Genomic DNA, 21,698 nt, shown 5'->3' on the forward strand with positions numbered 1-21,698 from the left:
AGTATCTACCAAGTCCCGTTTACAATAACCCGGTACCACTGCGCAAGTGCATCAAACTACTGTTTGAACAACCAAGCCGTTACTTGACCGCCTCATACTAGCTCCAAGGGACCTGTTGTCTGGTGCGGACGTCTGGGATTTGTTTCCCGACCAGATTGGCGTCCAATATAGTGAGTGCCTCATAATCGTACTGTCGAGCTCCCAAGGGAAAAAGAAAGGCCTTGGAAGCTATTTTTACAACCATCCACATGTTTCGGAATATCAAAACAATGCCAACTCTCCCACACATTAGTTGGGCGTATACTGGCGCTGACACGTCATCGCACCCAACTCCCAGCTCTTGAACAAAGAACCTCTCTGCTTTCGATATCTTCTCTCCTGGGTACCATCCACTCACGATCCAGCTTTGGTTGTCCGGATTTGGTGAACGGTGGTCTGAGACAACAAAGAATACCCAAGAAACTGATGTCCCCTGTCGCGATGCCCTGGATGGCGTCATGACTCGTGATTCCTTCAGCAGTACATGGAAGATACCTTTCAGGCATGACTTGAACAACGAAACAGTGATGTTTGCGATCATTTCTTCAGCGATCTTCAGCCACGATGTTTGAAAGGGTGGATAATTATAGAATTGAGCTTGAATTCGAGAAGAGCCAACCACAGGCTTGTCCTGACTGACGATCCCCTGCAGGTCGGAGCTTTTCTTTTGTTGCACTATACTTGGAAGTTGGGACATGGCTTCCAACAGCCAAACAGCCTTCTCGAATGCCAAAAGACTGTCCGGTGCATTGTTGGAGCGGGCGGGTGTGACATTCCACCCAGCCTTCAAACATGCCCGGTCCACATTCCAGTCCTATCTGCGCTCTGGCATTGGGCAACACTCCAACGGTTTCTCCACGAGAAGGTTGTACTAACTAATGATAGAACAGGAAGAGGGCGAGAGGGCAACCCCATGTCGAGTCCGTGTCAAGTGCTGCATCTCCGCTTGATACTCCGAGTCAGCCGAGAGTGAGCCATTGACGATTAGATCACCACTGTCATGACGCATACACTGGCGCGAGGGGACCATACCTTGGAGACCCACTCGGCCAAGTGTATGGGCGCTGGTTTCTCCTGGGCGGCTCGGCGAGTCCCCCGTTCCAATGCTTCATACTCCCCTATGCCACGAAAGGAGCATTGATAATTTTAGTGGAGGGTGTTAGTTTGACATGCCTATGTCCTCTTCCCGTCCCCACTCCCGCCACGGTGATTTATTCACGTCTTCTGCTTCTGGTTTAGTGAGGGAGGGTTGCATTCCCACGGGTGGCTATCCGAACCCACATCCACCCTGGGGGTGGACACCGTCTGGGAGCTCCAGTCGCCCGTTCGATTTTCTGGGCCTGACAATTGGTCTATCTGGCGTGAGGGAGTCTTCTGTCATTCCTTTGGGGCCCAGTGGAGTCGGCCATGGGCCAACCGGGTCATTCACAACGCATTCTTGACACATCTTGGCCAGTTCTTTGGAATGTATGCAGAAACCCCGAGGCTGGGACTGTCCGCAGCCCTTCAAATACTCGCCTCGAGCTGTTTGTTTGCTTTGCTTTCTTTGCATACTCAGCTGTGTTTTTATCAATTGTCAAAGAGTCAAACAGTCTGTTCATTCTCTGCAGGACCGGTTTGCATTTTGCATTTTGCATCCTTTGCATCTCAGATCGCCTTTTCCCAGTCTCTCTCGGCTTACCCGGCCGATCTGCGCAGATCTCCGATTTCTCCGCCTTTCCCTTCCACTTCCAGCCCTAACCAAATCAGCGCGAACCTCCCGCTCAGCCGCGGTTCGTTGACTTTTGGTGGTTGCCAATCATCGTTTGTCCAGCTCGCTCACCTGCTGTGGCTGCAAACGGAAATCTCAAGCAAGATGTTCGCCCAACCATTCGATCATTCTTTCAATGATCTATTCAACCAATACGTCAATATGGATACCTCCGCCCCCGACTGCAAAGACCCCATGCTCTCCAGTCACTTTGACCAGCTCTTCCCGCTGGACGCGCTATCAAGTGATTGTGGCGATCTCTCCCCCACTGTCTCCACTTCGAAACGCCATCGTCAGTCACCGCAACCTTGGACGCAAGACTGGTCCCTGCAGGACGACAGCTCTGCTGGCGATCAGTTCGCTTTTCAAGACACAGTCCATCCCTCTGCCATCTCAGACCTAGGTCTAACCAACTTCGAAGCATCTTCCCGCCCTGCAGTCCCTACCCCGATCCCTACTGCTGCTCCCTCAACTCCCCCCGCGACTCCTCAGCGTAAAGCAAACAAGAGTGCTCTCGTTACCCCCAAGTCTATCCGCCATCGTGATCCGAATGAGCGCCGGGCGCTTCTGCGCAAGCAAAGCTTCTCCCCCAGCTTGATGCGATCGTCTCTCCAAAAAGGAAGAATGGCGTATCCCGAGGCCTGGGCCCAGAGAATTCAAAACTTCACCCTCACTGGCTCCGATGATCGCCTTCCTCTATCTCCCCCGCCTTCCGATGTTCTGATCCAACACGAGAACATGCCTAGCGACACTGCCACAATGAATCACCCCAGAAACTCTGCAGAGATGGCCGCTCACTATGATGCCCGTCTCTTCCACCAATCTCCTGCTGTCTCTATGCCATCTCCCTCAGCTGGTGCCATTGCCCGCCATCAGCAACAATACATGAGCCATCCTGGCTCGTCAGCTGTGACCAATTCGAGCCCTCCTTCTGCTGATGAAATTTTCTCTTCATCGCACTCCTCAGATCCTCACTCTCTCTCTTCATGGCAATCGGACTCCCTCGCAGCCTCTCTTTCCTTTACTCCCGATCTCCCGAGTCACGATGCACAGTGGTGGTCCCCGATGCCCACACGAGTCGCTCAACAACAGACCAACTACCAAACCATGGTCACATCACCCGCACCTCAACGCTCTTTGCAAAGTGTTGGGGCCCAGAATGACATGATGCAAGGAGGACTGATGATCCAAATGGATCCCTCTTTTGACATGTCCGGCGAATCCGCCATGCTTCCCATGAACAACCAGAAGTTCATGACCCCATTCACCGCTCCTCAAGTTCAAACCGTTTCCCGCTCCCCATCACTCTCCCCTACAGCTGGCTCTTCCCCCAAAGATACACGCAATGGTGTCAAGGGGAACCACAGCCGCAAGCACAGTCGCAAACTCTCGGGTCAAAGCATGACTAGACCCAAGTCTGCCAAGAGCTCCACCAGCCCGCGTGGAGCAAACAAGTCTGTCAGTGTGTCGTTCGTCAACTTCACCGCCCATGACAGCAAGAAGATCCTCACTGGTGTCGCTCCCTCTGGTAGCTCCAAGACAAAGGCCCGTCGGGAGCAGGAGGCCAAGGACCGACGCCGTAAATTGAGTGAGGCTGCCCTTCGTGCCGTTCGCAATGCCGGCGGTGATGTGGAGGCATTGGAAGCCGTCTTGTGTTAAAACTGCATACTTTGTTCTTGTCTTCTTGATTGTATTTCATCACCTTGATATCTCTGTACGTTATAGCCGGTGTTTTTTTTTTCTCTTGGGATTCTTTTTATATCATTGGGTATATCTGTTCAGAAGGTTGGTTTGGTGTTTGGTTTGTTACTCACTGCGTTTTCAGCTTTGGTCTTTGGGTTATACTCCAAAATGTTAGATTTACTCTACATAATGTTTAGACACATTCATCGTTGTCTAATGTCAAAAGATTCTGAACTTCAAGCCCCCTCCTGGATTGTGTATATGTTAAGGTGATTACAGACTTGAACAAGCTACATTTTTTCTTGGTGCTAAACTTGCAGTAAACATGACCGGATGCTTTCTTCCAGGGGCCTCGAGACGCCAGCTTTCCAGGGATATGTAGCCCTGCTCAATACTGACAACTTTTACCATACTAAATCAGTTGCTCGCTAACTTTTCTCTCGATTCTTAACCGTCTTCCTTTCGTATTCCTATCATCTCACACACACACACACACACATGCTACAAGGCTTACACATACAGATTTTCATACGCGGCTTGTCTTGAGCCAATCAAGGTAACTCAATTTCTACTTTTTATGCTGAAATCACTATGTGCTATACTCTTGCATTCTATCATCATCTTGTTATTCACATCTCATTTCTACACTATTTCCACTTGTGCATCTGCATTTTCCATCTTACCTGGGACTTGTCTTCCGCCCCCAGTATTCCCAATTCCTGGTCAATCCGGTTCCTTCTATGACCAAGTCCAACTCTTTGCCTTGGTGCATACGATTTCCACTATGTTCCCCCAGCCCTAACTTCACAAACATTCCGCCTACATCTGCCCCATCCTCCGGAATCTGCTCAATTGCTTCCGTTGCTGTCCGGCCTGCTCTGGACATCCCTTATCACGTCTATTTGCCGCCATTGAATCCAAACAACACGCTCTACTTCAACAATATTTGCTGCGGTGCCTGGCTGCACGCTTCGTTTGTCGTTTTAAAGAAGCTTCCGGGTCCAATTGCTGACCATTGGCAGACATATAAATTTTTATCCTCGACCTCGACCCCGAGTCTTCTCTTCTCTCCTCCTCACCCTTTCTCACCCTCATCGTCATCCCCCTTTATTAAAGTCCTTCCCTCCTCGGATCTCGCACTGGGTCATCGAAGACCCAGACTTGTGATAGATCCTGTCCATTCACGAACGCAACTTCCCTTTTCACACCTTCCTCACCTGCTTTCCCCTTTCATTCCATTCATACCCTCCCCTCATACTCCCTTTTCCATCTTTTTCCTTCCTGGACAATTGCACCAAAGGCAATATGTCTGGTAACTTTCGTGGTGGTTCCGGTCGTGGCGGCGATATGCCTTACCGAGGTGGTCGTCCTGGCGGTGGTGATGCTCCCCGTCAAGGTGGTGGCCGCGGCGGTTATCAAGGTGGCGGTGGAGGTCGTTCAGGTGGCCCTCCTTCTGGTCCAAGGTAAGTTATACCAAGTTAATTTGTTCCCTTTTCGATACACATGCTTACAATTTTATACAGCAAGATGCTCGAGGGATCAGCTGAGATCACGAAGACTGTTCATCAATTTGAGGACAGCTGGATCACTGCTGGCGGCCCAGTCCGACCTGAGCAAGGCACACTGGCTGCGCGTCCTGTCTATGGTACCAAGGGAAGGCAGATCACCGTGCGTGCCAACTACTTCAGTATGGACTTGAATCCGAAGGTCAAGATTCACTCCTACATCGCCAAGATTTCTCCGGAACCGAAGCCCAAGCGGCATCTGCTGGAGCTTTGGGACAAGATCCTTGCACACCCGAACATCGTGAGAATTGGTGCTGCCTCAGACAAAGCCACCGAGCTGATCACTTTGGGAAACCTTGGGAATGTGCCTACCCTCACCTTCAAACTCAAGGACAAAGACAAGCACAAAGAATACTCGGTCAAGCTAGAATTGAACACTGTGATCGATCATAACAAGATCATTGCTAAACTCAAAGACACTACACTGCGGACCCCAGATGAAGGCGAGGCTGTTATGGTCCGGGCCCTGAATATTCTCATGGCCGCTCATCCTGGAAAAGACGGTGGTATTACTACTCTTGGCAAAGGTAGCAATAACAAGTTTTTCTGGATCGACGGTCGTCAACAGTCCTCCAATCTCTTCGGAGGACTCGAGTGTATTCGTGGTTACTACGCAAGTGTGCGTCTTACTGCTAGCGGTGTCCAACTCAACCTGAGTGTCAATCACAGTGCGTTCTACCGTCCTGGCCCGCTGGTCGATCTGTGGAATGCATTCTGTGCGGAAACACAGGACGTCAGGCCCGATCAACAACTTCTGCTCTTCAGCAGATACGTGAGGATGCTTCGGGTTGAGTGCACGCACCTTAGTGATGAGACTGAAAAAGGAAAGATTCCTCGTATCAAGACCATCTGGGCCCTTGCGGACAAAGAGGATGGACGGAAAGAAAAACATCCACCCAGAGTCAAAGATTTTGGAGCTGACGCTCACAGCGTTGAATTCCACGATGGTAATAGCTACATCGCCGTTGCCAACTACTTCAAAAATGGTATGTATACAGCGTGCAGACCGCTCCCCCTAAAATATGACTTTGCTAACAAGGTTCGACAGTGCACAATGTGACCTTGAAACATGGAGACAAGCCCGTGGTGAACGTCGGCAACAAAGAGAGACCTGAATACCTCCCCATGGATGTCTTGAAAATTCCTCGTGGTCGGGTCTTCCGCGGCGAATTGTTGCTGAAACAGCGCCAGAATATCATCACCTTCAGTTGCCGGAAGCCCCCAGAGAATTACGACTCGATCACCACCCACGGCCTCGAGATCACCGGAGTGAAGAATGACCACACAATGAAGCTCGGAATAAAAGTGTCCTCCGAAATGGGTGTCGTCCCGGCTCGAATTCTCAACGCCCCCAACTTGAAGTATGGAAATGGCAAGGAGACTCCCAGAGGGGGCTCGTGGAATTTGCGCGGCAGGAAATTTACCATTGGCTGCAAAGTGAGAACGTGGGCTGCTGTCGTGATCACAAATGAGAAACAGAAGGGATATCCGCGCAGTGATCCTATGCCAGAATTCCGGCGATTTGAAAGAAAGATGAGGGAGTTGGGCATGGATGTGCAAGGCTTGATTCCCACGGTCCTGACCATTAAGCTGGATAAACTTCAGCCAAAAGAGCGGCTCTTGCAGATCAACGAGATGTTCTCCAAACTGAAACAAAAGAATGTTGAGCTTGCAGTCATCCTCATTCCAGCTTCGGAGGACCGGGTGTTTGATCATCTCAAATGGCGTGGAGATACTATGGATGGCATCATGACTCACTGCTGTGCTATGACAAAGTTCTGGCCGACTGACCGCGATGCTGAGAATGCTCAGTACCACGCCAACAACGCGATGAAGGTCAATCTTCGCTTTGGAGGAGTCAACCAGACTCTCGAAATGCCTGCATCCTCTCCACTGATTGCGGCAGGGAAGACTATGGTTGTTGGCCTTGATGTGACCCACCCCTCTCCTACGGATCCCGATACATTCCCAAGCATTGCTTCCATTGTCGCCAGCACCAATGCGCTTATGGGACAATGGCCTGGTCAGGTCAGGATCCAGGAGCGCCGCAGGGAGAATGTCCAATTCTTGGAGGAGATGTTGAAGGCACGTCTTCAGCGTTGGAAGGTTGATAACAAGGGACAACTACCCGAGAATATTCTGATCTTCCGTGACGGTGTTAGTGAAGGTCAGTATGAGATGGTTCTCAGAGACGAGCTGGGGGACGTCCAAAAAGCCTTCAAGTCGGTGTATGGGGATAAAAAACAGCCCAACGTCACTATCCTGGTTGGTGGCAAGCGTCATAACACACGGTTCTTCCCGACGACTTCGAAGGATATGGATGGAAGATCGAACTGCTTCAATGGAACTGTGGTTGATCGAGGTATTACCCGCCCTATCTACTGGGATTTCTACCTCCAGGCGCAGGCTCCGCTGCAGGGTTCGGCTCGTTCCGCTCACTATGTCGTTATCCATGATGAGATCTTTAGAAACCCAAGCTTGAAACGTGAAGTTGGACCCAACGCCTCGGACGCCATCCAGGAACTGACCCACAACATCTGTTACATGATGGGCCGCTGCACTCGCTCAATCAGCTACAGCACTCCTGCTTTCCTAGCGGATCGATTTGCTGATCGTGCTCGTAAGTACGTTCGTGCTTATTACTGGGAGCACCAGGTCGTCCGTGGAAAATTCTTTCCTCCACCTCCTTCGAAAGACGTCACAAACTTGGCTCGAAACCTTGCGGAGACTATGGTCTACATTTGAAGAATGCATTTGATTCGGAGCTCCCTTCAGGGTTGAGTTTTCAGATTTCTTGAGAATACAGGGCTTTGCCCTCTGTTCGCGCTTGATCATCAGTCTACTTTGCATTTTATCATCTTGCTGAAGATCAAGTTGTACCATGGATATCAGATTTTCGATGATCAAGCATGTGTTTGTTGATTGGCTTACGGCTTACCACTGGGAAAACACCAAAAAAAGGGGATGTGGTTCATGGAGGATTCGTCAAACTGGAAAAAACACCAAAAAAAAGTGGAAAAGGCGAAAACTTACAAAAAGAAAAAGCTGCTATTTTTCCTTTGGAGGATTGCTTGCAAGATTTGCAGATTTTTTTGGAGATTGACTTGTTTTTGCTGCGTTCATAGAAACTACAAAATACAAAAAAAGGCCTTCGGGCCGCGCAAATACTGTGCATCTTCACTTTGTAGGGGCTAGTAGATAGAGATATCAGGATTAGATTAGAGATATTGATCACTCAAGGTGCGAAGAGCAATCATAGACCTGGAGGATAAAGGGTGGCTTGTGTATAAGACATGTGAATTTGAAATAATGTACAAAGGCCTGACTATCGATCTCTTGAATCAATACATAGCCTGAGAGAGGCGAGATCGCAGGATAAAGAGGGGCTTTGACATTGCGGCATGATGCAGATACTCAAATTTAAACGTCCAAGGCTACCTCATAGGCAGAGGTTCTTCAGGATCCGTCACCGTTGCGATCAGCGCGTCTTTGTTGGAAGAAACATCACAAGGGCCTCCACTGCCGTGTCTTGGTGTTGGATACTACTCATCGACAAAGGTTCAAACGACTGCGCATGGCTTGCAGCAGGTCATTCACTGAAGACGCCCTCAACTTATCCGTTCTATAAATGAACATAAGTTCGAGGGAGAAGCTCTGCTGGTGCTCACAAGACTCTTCAAATCACTCCGAAATCGGCCCAGCGAGTACGGGATTTGCCGTCGGGGTTCGTCACCAACAATCCTCGCTCAGAACCAGTGTTTTCCCAAATATGGTGGTGATCGACCGAGTTTGTGGACTATTTCACCGCTTCGATGAAGGCGTCCATGACTCGGGCTGCCAGGTGTCTCCTGGATTGCCGGGGTTCGCTTTCGCCCATGGGTCCTCCTTTAGGGGCTTCGGTTTGGAGGCCGTGGGTTCGGGCGTAGACGTTGAGGGAGTGGGTGCTGGGGCATCTTGGCGAGACTCGGTCGCCGGGTTCACTGTAGGCTCACTTGTTTCCGTGGGTGGCAGTGTCTGTCGGGTGTTTGGTTTGTCAAGGAAGGACGGCTTGCTTGCCCAGCGTTCATCGGCGAGTCGAGCGAGCTCTTTGATCTGCGCCTGGCGAATCAAGTCCTGCTGTTGTTCTTCGAGACTTGGCGGATCTTGTCGAACATATCGGAGCCATTGATGCCATTGCGCTATTGAATCGGAAAGAGTCAGCGATAGATCTTCCAGCAGCGGGTTGGGAATAGGGTGCGTGGTCGTGGCGAACCATGCCCGGACCTCCTCGGAATCGACAGGACTAACGTGTGACTTGAACATCTCCATAATGCGTCTTGGGGTCGAATTTCACGATACGTCTGAATCGAGTGGCATTTGCAACGTCCTTGAACTCCCAGAAAGTGTTGCCGGCGAGGTCGTGACCTAGATGGGGAATGGTCAGCAAGATCGGCGATTTTCCACAGGCATTGCGCATCCAGCACGAAGAGGAAGCGTAAGGAAGCGACACTCACCGACAAGAAATGATCGCCGCCAGGGCAGTCGGAGGCTCTTCCACTTGAACCAGAGACTGTTCACCATGGTGTCGTTGCGATGCAGCGGTAGGTAAGGAGGAGGCGGCGTGGAGAAAAAGTGGTTCGCGGGTAAAAAGGAACCCTCAGCAAGTCAGGAACGTCATCGGCGGAGCCGAAATAAACAGCCCCGAGCATTCCAGTCCACTTAACTTCCCCTTAACCCTCTTTTCTCTCCCCTCCAAAAGCCTACTTCGGTTGTGTTTTTATGAGGCTGAATTTTGAATTCTTCTTCCGCGCCCGAACTGCTTGAACTACTTTGCAGCCCTTTACTACTCTGCTACCCAACCCAACTCCCCACTCTTGGGGTCGATCAGGCACATTCGCGCATCGGGATACACAGCTAGACTAGGACGACACTTGTCCCCTCGTTCAACAACTTTATCTGGTCGCAGACCGAATCATTCAGACCTCGCCATGGCTTCTGTGACTTCACTGGACAAAGACTTGCGCAACCTGCGACTGTCCCGCTATACCCCGCAGGCAGCCGCGGAGGTGCGCGACTGGATCGAGGAGGTACTACGGGAGAAACTCCCATCCAGCGATCTGCTGGAGGGATTGAAGGATGGCGTGGCCCTTTGCAAGTGAGTCTTAATCGCGAACTTTTACCTGATAGTATAGATCTCCAAAGTTGGAACCTCAACTGACGCCCCTTTCTTACAAGACTGGTCAATCTGGCTGTGTCACCAGGCGTGCACTATAAGCAGTCAGCGATGCCATTCGTACAGATGGAGAACATCTCGCATTTCCTCCGCGCATGCCAAATGGCACCTCTGAGCCTACCACCCCACGATGTCTTCCTTACAGTCGATCTCTACGAATCCAAGGATCCGGCTCAAGTTCTCCAATGCATAGCAGCATTCAGCCGCCGAGCGAATGCCCTCGCGCCTGGCAAGTTCCCTCGAACAGTTGGCCCTCAGAGCAAGCGTGGAGTGATCAGCCCGAATGAAACCGGCTCATCGGGCACTGGGTCGTTTACTCGAAATGGCCGGGCCTCAAGTAGCGCTAGTGATGCGACAAAGCCATCGGGCTCGTATAGCTCCTGGAGCAAGAGAGACGACGAGGGAGCAACTTCCCCGGCTTGGAACATCCATCAATACGGCTACATGGGTGGCGCCAGTCAGGGCAATCAAGGCATTGCATTCGGTGCTCGGCGACAGATCACTACACCTGGCCCAGCTGTGCCTAGTCTGGCGGAGAAGGAGAAACGTAGACGGGAGGAGGAAGATAGAATTCTCCAGGAGAATGCAGAGAGAGAGGAGGCCGAACGGATCCGCCAGCGACAGCAGGAGGAAGAAGAGGCCCGGGCGAAGGCCGAGGAGGAACGCCGTTGGGCAGAAGAGACCGCTCGTCTAAGAGAGAAAGAACGCCAGGAAATGGAACTGGAGAAGAAGCGTTGGGATGAGGAAAAGCGTCGGTGGGAGGAAGAGGAGCAGCGCCGCGCCGCTGAAGAAAACGCAGCTGAAGAGCGCCTTGAGCAAGAGCGACAGCGTCGACGGGGCGCCAACGATGCCCGTCTCAATGGACAGTTCCTCAGTCAATATCAGGCTGGCCAATCTCGCAGCGTCAGTGTCAGTAGCGCCGCTGAGATACCTGAGGAGACCCCGGAAAGCCGCCGCATTAAAGAGCTCGAGCACGAGCTGGCACTGGCTAAAGAGCGGGAACAACAATATCAGAGCGAACGGCAAAGCGTTCAATCTCAGGGCAGCACTGAGCCTCAGCCTCAAAGCGAGAGCCGTCAACGCCCGGCCCCCGTGCCTCCTAAGCCAAGCTACGATCTCTCCTCGCTGGAACAGGAACGGCGAATGCTTCGTGGGGAGTGGCAGAAGAATCAGGAAATGCCAGCCGCTACCGAGGAATCAGAGAGAGCAGAAGAGGAGCAGGCGCCTCCTCCGCCCCCTCGCCCACTCCCGGAGCCTGTTGCCTCACCCAAGCCTGCAGTTCCACCTCGTGACCTTCCTGCAGCTCCACGTCCCTTGCCAGACCCGGTAGCATATACGGCTAATCGTGGTCATGAGAACCGTGTCGACCGCTTCCTTTCGTCGAACCCGGCGCCTCAAGCCCCTGCCCCATCTACCCACCGGCCACAAGACTACAGCACTACATCTGAAGTTGACGCAGAGAACCAGCGCCGCATTGAATCTCAGCAGAAAACTCGTGCTGGTGGATGGGCTTCCAAGTCACTTCTGGAACGTGAGATGGAGCGTGAACGTGAGCGCCAGCGCGAGTGGGAAGATAACCAGAAGCAAACGCAAGCTGCTGCGCGTGATTCCACTACGGGCTCTGGGCCAGGCCAAAGCTGGGATGTTCACCAATATGGCTACATGGGCGGCGATAACCAGAATCGTGGCGGCACAGGCTTAGGGATTGGAGGTGCCAGACGACAGATTATTGGACCTCGACCTCCGCCATAAGCAGCTTCTATCCCCCTGATTCCACTATTCAAACCTATGCCACTATTCAATTCTTACCGCTCTGATCCTTTTGTTTCTTCTTTTACCTTCTATTGCTCAACTTGCAGGATTTCTGCTCTGTTTTATTTTGCGTCGGCGATTGGGTGGATTGGTGGATTCTCTTTCTCACGGTTCGACGAGTTTATCCTCAAACCGCACGTCTATTTTATGCTGATTTTTCTGTTGTTTGCCTTGGTGGCTATGAAGCCATTCTCTCTGTAGATAACTTAAGGTATACTTGAACATCAACTATTCTGACCTTACGCACGCACTCTTCATGGAAGCATCTGCCTTCTCAATTTGGCCCGAAACAGCATTAACTGGACAGAAAACTACAGGCTAATTATCTCGAGCAAATAAAGACCGACTCGACTCTTAGCATGTGGGGGTGAGATGCGGCTGCTGGAAACTAGTGGCCAAACGAGAAAGAGTGTAATTTAAATGACTCCTGCTAGATTGGCTTTAGGCTGCTGTACGCAGCTTCATTCACAGGTAACCCACCGTATAATTTACACCTTTTCTCATCTGACCGCTATTGTTTTCGGGGGGCCCAAAACACTGTGCACATATCAATGGAACGGAATCCTATAACCTCATGTGCAGCTCTGTCCACGTGTCGTTTAGAGGCTGTGCTCAGAAATACCCGCCGAAGGGAAGATGACCTGACAAAATCATTAAAAATCGACTTTGACAGTTTTTTCCATTGGGCATATGATGGCCCTAAGGGATGCAAGGCTTATGGACTCTCTTTCAGGTCAGTTCTATATAAGTTATCACTAAGCGCTCTTGCTAACTTGCTTACAGAGGTCTCCAGTGTTCAAAACAGCCCTTTTCGCTTCCTCGACTTACCCTTTGAGCTTCGAAGACAGATAATCAGACATGCAATCAGTATCTATCGACGCAAGCCAAAACAATTCGATTGGGTCTCGTTTGGGCAGATCAGTTTTGAGTTCGCGAGTGAGGGCTATGATATTATCATCAGTGCTACTGGTCTCAGATTCCTGAACCTCACTTCTCTCAATCTTGGTTTGGTCAATAAGCAGGTTCGCCAGGAAGTTCTATCCGTCATCTTCCAGGGTTCCACCGTATGTCTTTATGTCCAGATTCCCCAACACGGCTACGGCCCATTCAGCGAACACACTGCATCCTTGGCCGCCATTATCCAAATATTGAATAACTATCCGCTACTGTGCGATATGACAAGACGGCTTACTGTTTTCGTTAACCCTGAACGCCCGTACATTCATGCTGTGGGGGAAAAGGTGGTCCAGATCACGCCTCGCTTTGTTTATGACCACTTTGGGTTGATGCTCGTAGTATCCGCGGTTTTAAGTCCTTTTGTCTTTTTGGGGTATACGGCTAGTCGCGTTTGTAGGAGAGCGGCCACATTCTACAGCAAGAGAGACAGCGATCTGCCAGCCCTCGTTGACACTATTTTGCACGGATTCAAGACCTGCAAGCACTTAAAAGCGATTCTATATTTGGATAACTTGGACTTGCAGGACGTCGAAATTATCCTGGGGCTGTTTAATATGCCCAATTGTTCTATCACCTTGGAGGAATGGTGGGAAATACCGAGACGAGGACCTATGCGCGAGGCTGCGCTAGCAATCTATGATGAACGCTATAAGAACTTCATTCCGGCGGCCGCTGAAGAGTCTGGGCACAAGTGGTTTATGTCTGTTTGTCCAAGCTTGGAGAGGATCTATTTTCAACGGGTTGAGGATATCATGATCAGGCAAAGAGTCTGGTCCAGGTAGGGTTACAGTATAGTCTGTTTGCATTACTACGAACCGCCCAACGGGGAATGGAATGATAGTCATTTCAGGCAATCTCATTCTAACTCTTGTAACTTCCATACTGGTGCTGTACAAAGGGAGGTATTATTACCACATATATACAGAAATGGTAATTTACACATGACTGGCAGTTTACCCCGCAATCAGATGACCGATCAAGTTGGTCAAGGAGCCAATCTTCTTTATACGCCTGATGTATCCATAGAGATAGATGCTACTTTGCTTCCCAGTCTATTATCATGAGTGGTGGCCACACAGTGCCATCTTATTTTGCTCTTACCTGTTGCCCCTGGAACAAAGCCTTTTATCAATGATTAGAGAACGCTGGACATAAAGGAATGTATTTTATTTCAAGTACATTACATGAAAAACAATCATGTGGCTTTGTGTGAAAAATATGTTTCACGATCTTACGAGAAGCTAAAATTAAAAATAGACTAGCGTGTTTCAGAATAGAGTTCGAGAAAGAATCGAAGGGAGTAAAAAGGTGAAACTGATTTCGAGCGGCCCTGTACCGTCCTGAATAGAGCATGCTTGTCTAAAGCAAATGTAGAGCCCAAATCTGAATATTTGCCCTCAGGCTTGTACAATTAGGTAGTCGGGCGGCCCACTTCCAAGGCATGTCATGCTCAGCCTCACGAGGGAGGCCTAAGTGAGAATCCACACATCGCAGACTCTCCACGCGTATACTGTTGACATTCTGATCAATAATCATGGAATTTACCGGATGTTTGCGAAACCAGGCTTAATACAGCTGCTCAGAACGGCACCAACCCCGCGATTCCTGCGCCATGCTGGACAACAGACCGCAAGATGCCATGGACAGGCTCTCGGCAGGTTACGAACACGACGATGATTACCACGAAGCTATATTCAAAGGCACAGGAAGATGGTTCTTCGACGACCCGTGTGTGAAGCACTGGCGCGACACAGACCAATCTAGCATTCTGTGGTTGACTTCTAGTCCTGGACAAGGCAAATCCAGTCTGGCGAAAACACTAGCCACTCAAAGCCATGATTGGTGGGAAGAAAGAAGCTTATCTTCCGAGACCGATACGATTGCTACAATTGTTAGCTATTACTTCTTCCGTGAAGGTCATGCCCGGCGAATGACTGCTGCAAGCACAGTCTCTGCTCTACTACATCAGCTCTTAGAGAAGACGCCACATCCAACCTTTATTCATCAGACCTGGAATCGATTACCAACAAATCGAGCGGTCAAGAATCTGTTAAAGGAGCCACAGGCTGATTTTGAAAAGCCATGGCTAGACTTTGATAAAGTATGGCCTCATTTTGTTCGCTGTGCGAGTGATGCTCGTGCTGGGCATTTCGTGTGTGTGCTCGATGCCGTGGATGAGTGTGACCCAAGTGAAAGGAGACGACTCCTTCGAGCATTGGGTCAGTTCTATTCGGTAATATCGAACCAGTCAAGCCGAAACCCTCGGTCAGTTGTGAAATTCTTTGTCACCAGCCGCCAGTTAAAAGGTACCTTGGCGCAGGACTTTGAGGGATTTCGAGATGCAGCTGGTACTACGCTTACAACTTTGGATGCGGATGGGCTGGCTCATCTGATTTACCTAGATATGACACTATTTGTCCAAGTCACTCTCGATGGCATTCCTAGCGAATATCAGAAGCGTGTGGAAGAAATTCTACATGGCAATAAAAAGAAGACTTGGATGTGGCTGCGAGCAGCGACTAGCCTGATTCTGAACGCTCTCAGAGAGGATAGAGATGAACCTCTGGCATTCTCAGGCATTGGTGTTCTACTGGAGGACTTTCCTATGGATATCCACGATGTCTATGAAAAGACACTGAACATGGCGAGCGCTAAATGGGGCACTGCAATGGTCGAGAAGATGCTTCGTATCCTTCTGGCTGCGCAGCGGCCTCTATCACTTTCAGAGCTCTTTCTGGCCGGCGAGCTTAGCGACTCTGATCAAAATGCAGCCATATCCCCCGAGCATCGACTCTCCTACTGGTGTTTAGCCGAACGGCACCCTGAACGAAAAGGCTTGGTTATGGGGCTGTTGGATGGAGTTTTACTGAGGAACAGGGCAACAGTGATTCTGATTCACAAATCGACTAGAGACTTCCTCCTCCAGAAAACCAAGGATCAATCTTACTTGTTGGTCAAATCAACACCCTCTTGGCAGAACAGTATTGATATGGCCGCTGGACATGAAATGCTCACTCGAGCATGTCTTTCATTCCTTCTTACCCTGAAAATGAGGTTTTACGTGCATTACAGCGAACACAGGTTTAAAAAGCCCAAAATACAGAGGAATATGCGACGCGAGGAACGCAAATCTCCATTCCTGCGATACGCTGCGCAATACTGGCCAACTCATTACAGCAACCTGTCCAAATTTGCCGCGGAAACCTTTCTTGATGCGGTCAGAGTGCTGTGCACGGGGCATGGCCCGGAGAGAAATAACTGGATGTATCTGTATAGTGGGTATGGAGGGTGGTGGTGGAGTGATATCGACGTTGTTGCGCATCTTGGCATTGTCTCTTTGGTGGGAGAGATACTCGGCAAGATGCGAGACACCGATGATAGACGAACCGGGGCCAGAGATCCGGATTCATGGCATAAGTGGCCGTGGAGAGGCATATGCCCTTTATACAAAGCCGTGAAGTGGGGAGACATTAAAGCCACACGAATACTGTTCGATCACGGCTTCATTCTGCGAAAAGGCTGTGAATGCGAGCGGTCCCTGACAACTGCGGCTGGAAATGGAGACACTGAGCTGGTTCAGTTGCTCTTGAATCAAGGCGCGAATATCAATTCCGAGAGCGAGTTTCGTGGTACTGCTCTGGCGGATGCATGTCACAATGGTCACGAGGACGTGGTGAAGCTCCTCCTCGATCGAGGCGTTGAGGTCAACATCGGGGTAAGCAACATCGGCCTTGCTTCGAGGAATCCACTTGAAGCAGCTGCGTACGGAGGGCATTTAGGGATTGTCAAGAGACTGTTAGAGCATGGCATCCACGTCCACTCCCATGGAACCCGGGCACTCTGGGAAGCAGCTGGTGAAGGACATGAGGAAATTGTATGTCTTTTGCTGGAGAAAGGTGTGACGCCCGACGTGCACTACAACAGTCGATCTGGTAGTGCACTTTGCAGGGCTATACGTTACGGGCATAAACGGGTCGTGCAAATGCTTCTTGAGTATGGAGCGGGAGTCTTTGAAAATGAGATGAAGGAAGCGTTGTCGAAGAGGAACAACGAAATTGCAGAGATGTTGCTTGATCCGTACATCTCTTCGCTATTTAGTTGAATCTATCACGAATTCGGCTGCGTCTACTAACAATTCAAGATGGTTTTGAGTTAATACTTAAAAGATGTAGAAATAATGATTATTTTGACAATTGATACTCAAACACAGTATGCATCATTAGGGTCGTTGCCATCGTAATGATCGTGATATCCGCTGATTGCCTTCCCTCAAATTCCGTACTTACTCGACCGGAAGAAGATCGACAAGGAACATCAGTCTCTCTCCACTCTCCTTTAGCCAGTACCACTCGGATACCTCTTTGTTCCGGCTAGCATGACCCCGGTGTGACTCTTCTTTTGCCCGCTCCTCTCGGTGTTTTATCCCTTTATCGACTGCCGCTCTCAAGGATGGGGTTTGCTTGATCCAACCTCGGCCGGCCAGCAGTGTGACCAACGATTCGAGGAGTATAGAGAACTTGGCATTGTCGGCAACACTAGGTGTAGCTGCAGCATAGGGAAGGAAGCAATGCTCCAGCTTTGCAGCTGTGAGTCGGTCTTCCTGTGACTCGCGTGCAGCCGCTTCGATCATGTTGAATAGCAGAAATTCGCAAAGGGTTGTCTGTGCTTCATCGTCGAGCTCTGGAAGGACAAGTGGGTTGACAAAGGCTTGGAAAATCGGTAGGGGCTGGTGGCGGATATGCTCAACGAAAGATTGGTAGAGATCATCGAGTTGGATGAAGTCCTTAGGCATGTAATCAGATACTCTGGATAAGATGCCGAGGAGCTTCTTGCGCAGTGCAAGAGATTCAAGGCCACCCAGTTGAGATACACCGCCACCATGATGTGTGAGTTGGCCTTGAGATGCATCTGAAGCTTCTCGAGCTGGTTCTGCAGCGGTTGAATCTGACGCGTTCCGGGTGCCTCGTCTGGTGCGTTTCGAGCGTCTCACATTTGGCACGTCTTCCAGAGGTGTAGAGGAACGGGATTGAGACTTGCTCGGACCAGAGACGGAGTCAACTTCCGAATCATCGGTGAAGTAGTCACCATATTGGTCTTTATCAATATTAACCTCACGATCTCGTTTCTTTGCCTTTGCAGAGTCTTTCTGATGATTGGGAAAGGCGAGTTCTTTCTCGAAGACCTCTCTAAACTGATTGATCGAGGCAGTATTGCCGTCTGCAAAGATAGATTTGATGATCCGGCGAGTATTTATAATCCTCGCGCCAGCAGAGATATACTGGAAGATCAAACTTTGCCGCAGGATGTTCAGATCGTCTCCCTGATACCGTGTTCCCCGACTTGTCGTTTCAGTGTTTGCCTCCGATGCAGCATACTTTGAGCTTTCCCTGCTTTGTTCTTGCTTTGCGTTGTATTCTTTCTCTCGCTGTAACCAGTCGTCCTCGAGGATTTCGCACATGAACTGCAACCAGATCTGCCAGCGGTCCCACCGCTTTAGGTAAAGCACAGAACAATTAAATGCCCAGCCGACAGCATGCCAGAAGTCGTCCGCGCGAGACCACAAGGACTCTGCCTGTCCCAATGCCAGGTTCAACGGCTTCGTCTCGTCATCGCCAGTCGGGTCGTGCTCCTCCTGGTATCGCCGTCCCGATCGCGAGATTTTGGAACGCGAAAAACTGAAGGCAGTGTTGAGTCTGGCTTCTATCGGGTTGACCTGGGCGGAGAAGAGCCGCAGAAGTCGCAGCGCAACATCCGGCGCACTTTTCTCTTCGGTGGACTGGGCGCGGGTGGTTGTTGAAGGGTGAACGAGAACTGTTACTGCAAGGGCAAGATGCTGTGACAGTGGCGTCAGGACTTTATTTGAAGCGTAAGTCCCCGAGGCGAGGGTATTGAACAAGAGATCCAATGCTAGTGTGTCTACTGGCGGGTTAGCTGGGTGGGGGGGATCTTTAGACGCGCGATGGGATGGAAAGGGGGCCAGGGACGAAGCACGAACAGAGGCCTTCCTCAAAGAAATAACCAGTATGCTGCACCAGTTCGAAGGACAACGGCTTGGGCGTCCGATGCGGGAAATCCCCCAGAGGAGCCATGGCCTGGTCGTGTGGAAATGACATCCTGTGGCCGATCGCGTCTGTTTGGACGCGTGCTTATCGATAAGTGATTAGGTAAGAAAGGCTCTCGACAAGGTTAAATTGAACGGAAATGGTTGGATATGGGAAAGAGGGAGACATTGGTTGATCCTTGGAAGACTTGGGTATGAATGATGTTTCATACCAGCAGCCCTTTTGTCGTATGAGAGACTAGTTGGGCGTGGTCGTTTGCATGCCCAGGTGTCTTGCACGATTCGCTCTACCGGGCAGCACCCTTGTAAGACTAGGTTTCTTTGTATCCATCCTTGACCTTTCAAGGTCCTCTTTGTTACATCCCGGACCCCTCGATAGAGCTGTGTTAAATGCTGAGGTGGGTAGACATTTGTGATATTAATTAACCTTAAAGGTACTGTAGCATTAGATATGTGAGCTAGAGTACTGTCTATCAACATATATCTAGCCATCTCAGGCGGATAGTGGCAGGCCAGCGCTAGGTACTTCTAGAGCTGCAATATAGCTGTTGCCCTCGGAGCGTTCATTTTTACCGAGCACCTCATTATGTCAAATAAAGCAAAATACTCTAATCGTTGGAAACCACCTACCATTTTCAATCGAGTACCCTCTCTTGAACCTGTGCATTCTAACACTCAGCCCTACACAGTAGGATGATGCAAGAGGCCCCGCATGGACCCAGCCAAGACGAACGACAAAAGTTATAGCTTGTATTAGGTACTTGAGCAATCTGTAAGATTTAGGCTAGAATCTCTGATATTTGCAATAACAGAATCACTAAGATTACTCATAGACAGAAAACAAAGAGCATCAATGTGGGCATGGTGTAAGATATGCAGGGCTTGTAAAAAGCTGAGAAAAATCTAGACTACCCAACCCAAAGACGAGTAAGAACCAAGTGTCCACCTCTGTCTTGTTTCCACAGCTCATTGCTTCACTGTGTTCTTCATATTTGCCAAAAAAAGAGGACGAAAGGGAGAATTTGCGACAGCCAACAACGGATTCACAACTCCGCGGATCAAACGCAATGCAAAGAACTTCTTTATGAGGAGTCGGGAGGTTCGGTGGGGGGTTCGATAGTTTCGAAGAGGGAAGGAAAGGAACACGGGGAGTGAGCTCGTAGGCCAGAAGACGCCGATGTAGCAAAAGTAGCGCAGAATCGAAAAGGAAAAAGGAAAGTAAATACTATGAGTCGTCGGGTATGTCGGAGAAGAGACCTATTCGCAGCCGATGCGACTGGAGACGCGAGACACGTTAGTCAATGTATTTTTGTAAAGCAGGGCAGGAGTAGGGTGGAGCCCATACAAAAGGCAGTTTGGGAATGACAACTCCCAGCGTGGCGAGGCAGTTGATGGTAAAGTAGGTCAAGTCATAGTGGGTATAGTGAGTGCTGAGGAGGAAGAGCACGATGGGCACGCAGAGCAGGAACTTCTTGGCGGGGGGTATACTGGTCGCCATTGTCGATTTGCTCCCACATGTTGAGGTTATCGTAGGCACCAGCGTTGAACTCGAACGGGATGCCCCGAACCCAATGGAACATGAGGAAGGAGCCGAACATATAGCTGATGTTGGTGAGGGTCCACGAGGTCTCCTGCGAGACGCCGGGGATGATATCGAAGAGGATCTTCAGCGCGGCAATGAGGACAAAGTGGATGGTCCAGGCACCTAGTTCACGCGACAACATTCCTTCGTTAGCCTAGCTCTGTGTTATATATGGGTGGTCGATTCGTCTTCCCGTCCACCGTGTCCGCACCGGTTCGGTCGGGACAGCTCTTGGGGTACAGAAGAGATCCAAACAAGCTCGACTCACCCTTAGCATTGACCCAGTTCGCATTGAGATTGGGCAATGCAGCCTGGTCACTACTATGTTCCATGGATTCGGGAGGTTCCTGGTAGATGATGCTGCTGGACCGCCGGCGGCGGCCCTGCTTCTGGGTGTTGGGAGATAACCGCCGCGGTCCGTCCATCTCGGGAGAAAAGGAGATGGCACGGGGGACCAGCAGGGAAGACTTGGAAGGATTAGACGCCAGCGTGACTGCTCTCGAGAGGGAGGGAGAGCTCAAGGAAAGCGTTGGGAAGGAGGGAGAAAAGGAGCGTGGGGATGGTGAAGGTGGCACACACGGCCCAGAACTCCAGAACTGGAGTCGGGCGGATCGGCTTTCGGGGGGAGTCACGGGGTTGGCTCGTTTTTTTTGTTGGTCTGCCTGGATCTGGGTTTCTGGCGGACACCAGACACTTTTGCGAATCGGAGAAAATCTGAGAAGGCGGGATCTAGACGATCTAGTGCAACCATGCACTTTGAAGAAGACTCCGAGAAGGAGAAATCGGGGAATAGCACTTGGGCCCGGCACGTGCAGTCCTCAGTCAACTCGGAGGAACTCCTTCGATCAACTCACCAACTACGCCAAACAGAGTACGGGAATATGACAAAGACTCTGTGCTGCTGACCACATGGGCCAATTAACGAGATAGATGGCCCTCAATTCCAGGAGATATTAGGGGTGGCTTTCTATAGTCTCATTGTCTAGACTCGAGGGCCGACAAAAATAGAACATGGATGGTGTCGGAGTCCTCAGTTT

At 50.4% G+C, this 21,698-nt stretch overlaps 8 protein-coding genes across 8 annotated transcripts; 5 read left to right on the top strand and 3 right to left on the bottom strand.

Annotated features, from left to right (window-relative positions):
- Nucleotides 1-1,894: 1,894 nt before the first annotated feature.
- On the top strand, nt 1,895-3,448 carry wetA (developmental regulatory protein WetA; the record flags this gene model as incomplete). The annotated part of the gene is made up of 1 exon (XM_056908850.1): nt 1,895-3,448. The coding sequence occupies one exon, from the start codon at nt 1,895-1,897 to the stop codon at nt 3,446-3,448; it is 1,554 nt and encodes a 517-aa protein (XP_056767468.1).
- Nucleotides 3,449-4,975: 1,527 nt separating this feature from the next.
- N7458_005469 (argonaute/piwi family protein) lies at nt 4,976-7,782 on the top strand (the record flags this gene model as incomplete). Its single annotated transcript, XM_056908851.1, has 2 exons — nt 4,976-6,023; nt 6,086-7,782. 2 exons carry the CDS (start codon nt 4,976-4,978, stop codon nt 7,780-7,782), a joined length of 2,745 nt encoding a protein of 914 aa, XP_056767469.1.
- A 1,056-nt stretch (nt 7,783-8,838) lies between these two features.
- Nucleotides 8,839-9,597, bottom strand: N7458_005470 (uncharacterized protein; the record flags this gene model as incomplete). The annotated part of the gene is made up of 3 exons (XM_056908852.1): nt 8,839-9,215; nt 9,325-9,441; nt 9,531-9,597. 3 exons carry the CDS (start codon nt 9,595-9,597, stop codon nt 8,839-8,841), a joined length of 561 nt encoding a protein of 186 aa, XP_056767470.1.
- Nucleotides 9,598-10,004: 407 nt separating this feature from the next.
- Nucleotides 10,005-12,001, top strand: N7458_005471 (calponin homology domain protein; the record flags this gene model as incomplete). The annotated part of the gene is made up of 2 exons (XM_056908853.1): nt 10,005-10,171; nt 10,252-12,001. The coding sequence occupies 2 exons, from the start codon at nt 10,005-10,007 to the stop codon at nt 11,999-12,001; spliced, it is 1,917 nt and encodes a 638-aa protein (XP_056767471.1).
- Nucleotides 12,002-12,751: 750 nt separating this feature from the next.
- On the top strand, nt 12,752-13,800 carry N7458_005472 (uncharacterized protein; the record flags this gene model as incomplete). The annotated part of the gene is made up of 2 exons (XM_056908854.1): nt 12,752-12,794; nt 12,845-13,800. 2 exons carry the CDS (start codon nt 12,752-12,754, stop codon nt 13,798-13,800), a joined length of 999 nt encoding a protein of 332 aa, XP_056767472.1.
- An 830-nt stretch (nt 13,801-14,630) lies between these two features.
- On the top strand, nt 14,631-17,120 carry N7458_005473 (ankyrin repeat domain-containing protein; the record flags this gene model as incomplete). The annotated part of the gene is made up of 1 exon (XM_056908855.1): nt 14,631-17,120. One exon carries the CDS (start codon nt 14,631-14,633, stop codon nt 17,118-17,120), a length of 2,490 nt encoding a protein of 829 aa, XP_056767473.1.
- A 186-nt stretch (nt 17,121-17,306) lies between these two features.
- On the bottom strand, nt 17,307-19,131 carry N7458_005474 (uncharacterized protein; the record flags this gene model as incomplete). The annotated part of the gene is made up of 2 exons (XM_056908856.1): nt 17,307-18,934; nt 19,014-19,131. Coding segments are annotated over 2 exons (1,746 nt in total), but the record flags the coding sequence as incomplete, so codon positions are not given.
- Nucleotides 19,132-20,373: 1,242 nt separating this feature from the next.
- Nucleotides 20,374-21,374, bottom strand: N7458_005475 (ORMDL family protein; the record flags this gene model as incomplete). The annotated part of the gene is made up of 3 exons (XM_056908857.1): nt 20,374-20,566; nt 20,595-20,784; nt 20,930-21,374. Coding segments are annotated over 3 exons (828 nt in total), but the record flags the coding sequence as incomplete, so codon positions are not given.
- Nucleotides 21,375-21,698: the final 324 nt, after the last annotated feature.

Source organism: Penicillium daleae, assembly GCF_028827525.1.
Source record: "Penicillium daleae strain IBT 16125 chromosome Unknown utg000005l_segment0_segment0, whole genome shotgun sequence".
Classification (NCBI taxonomy): Eukaryota; Fungi; Ascomycota; class Eurotiomycetes; order Eurotiales; family Aspergillaceae; genus Penicillium; species Penicillium daleae.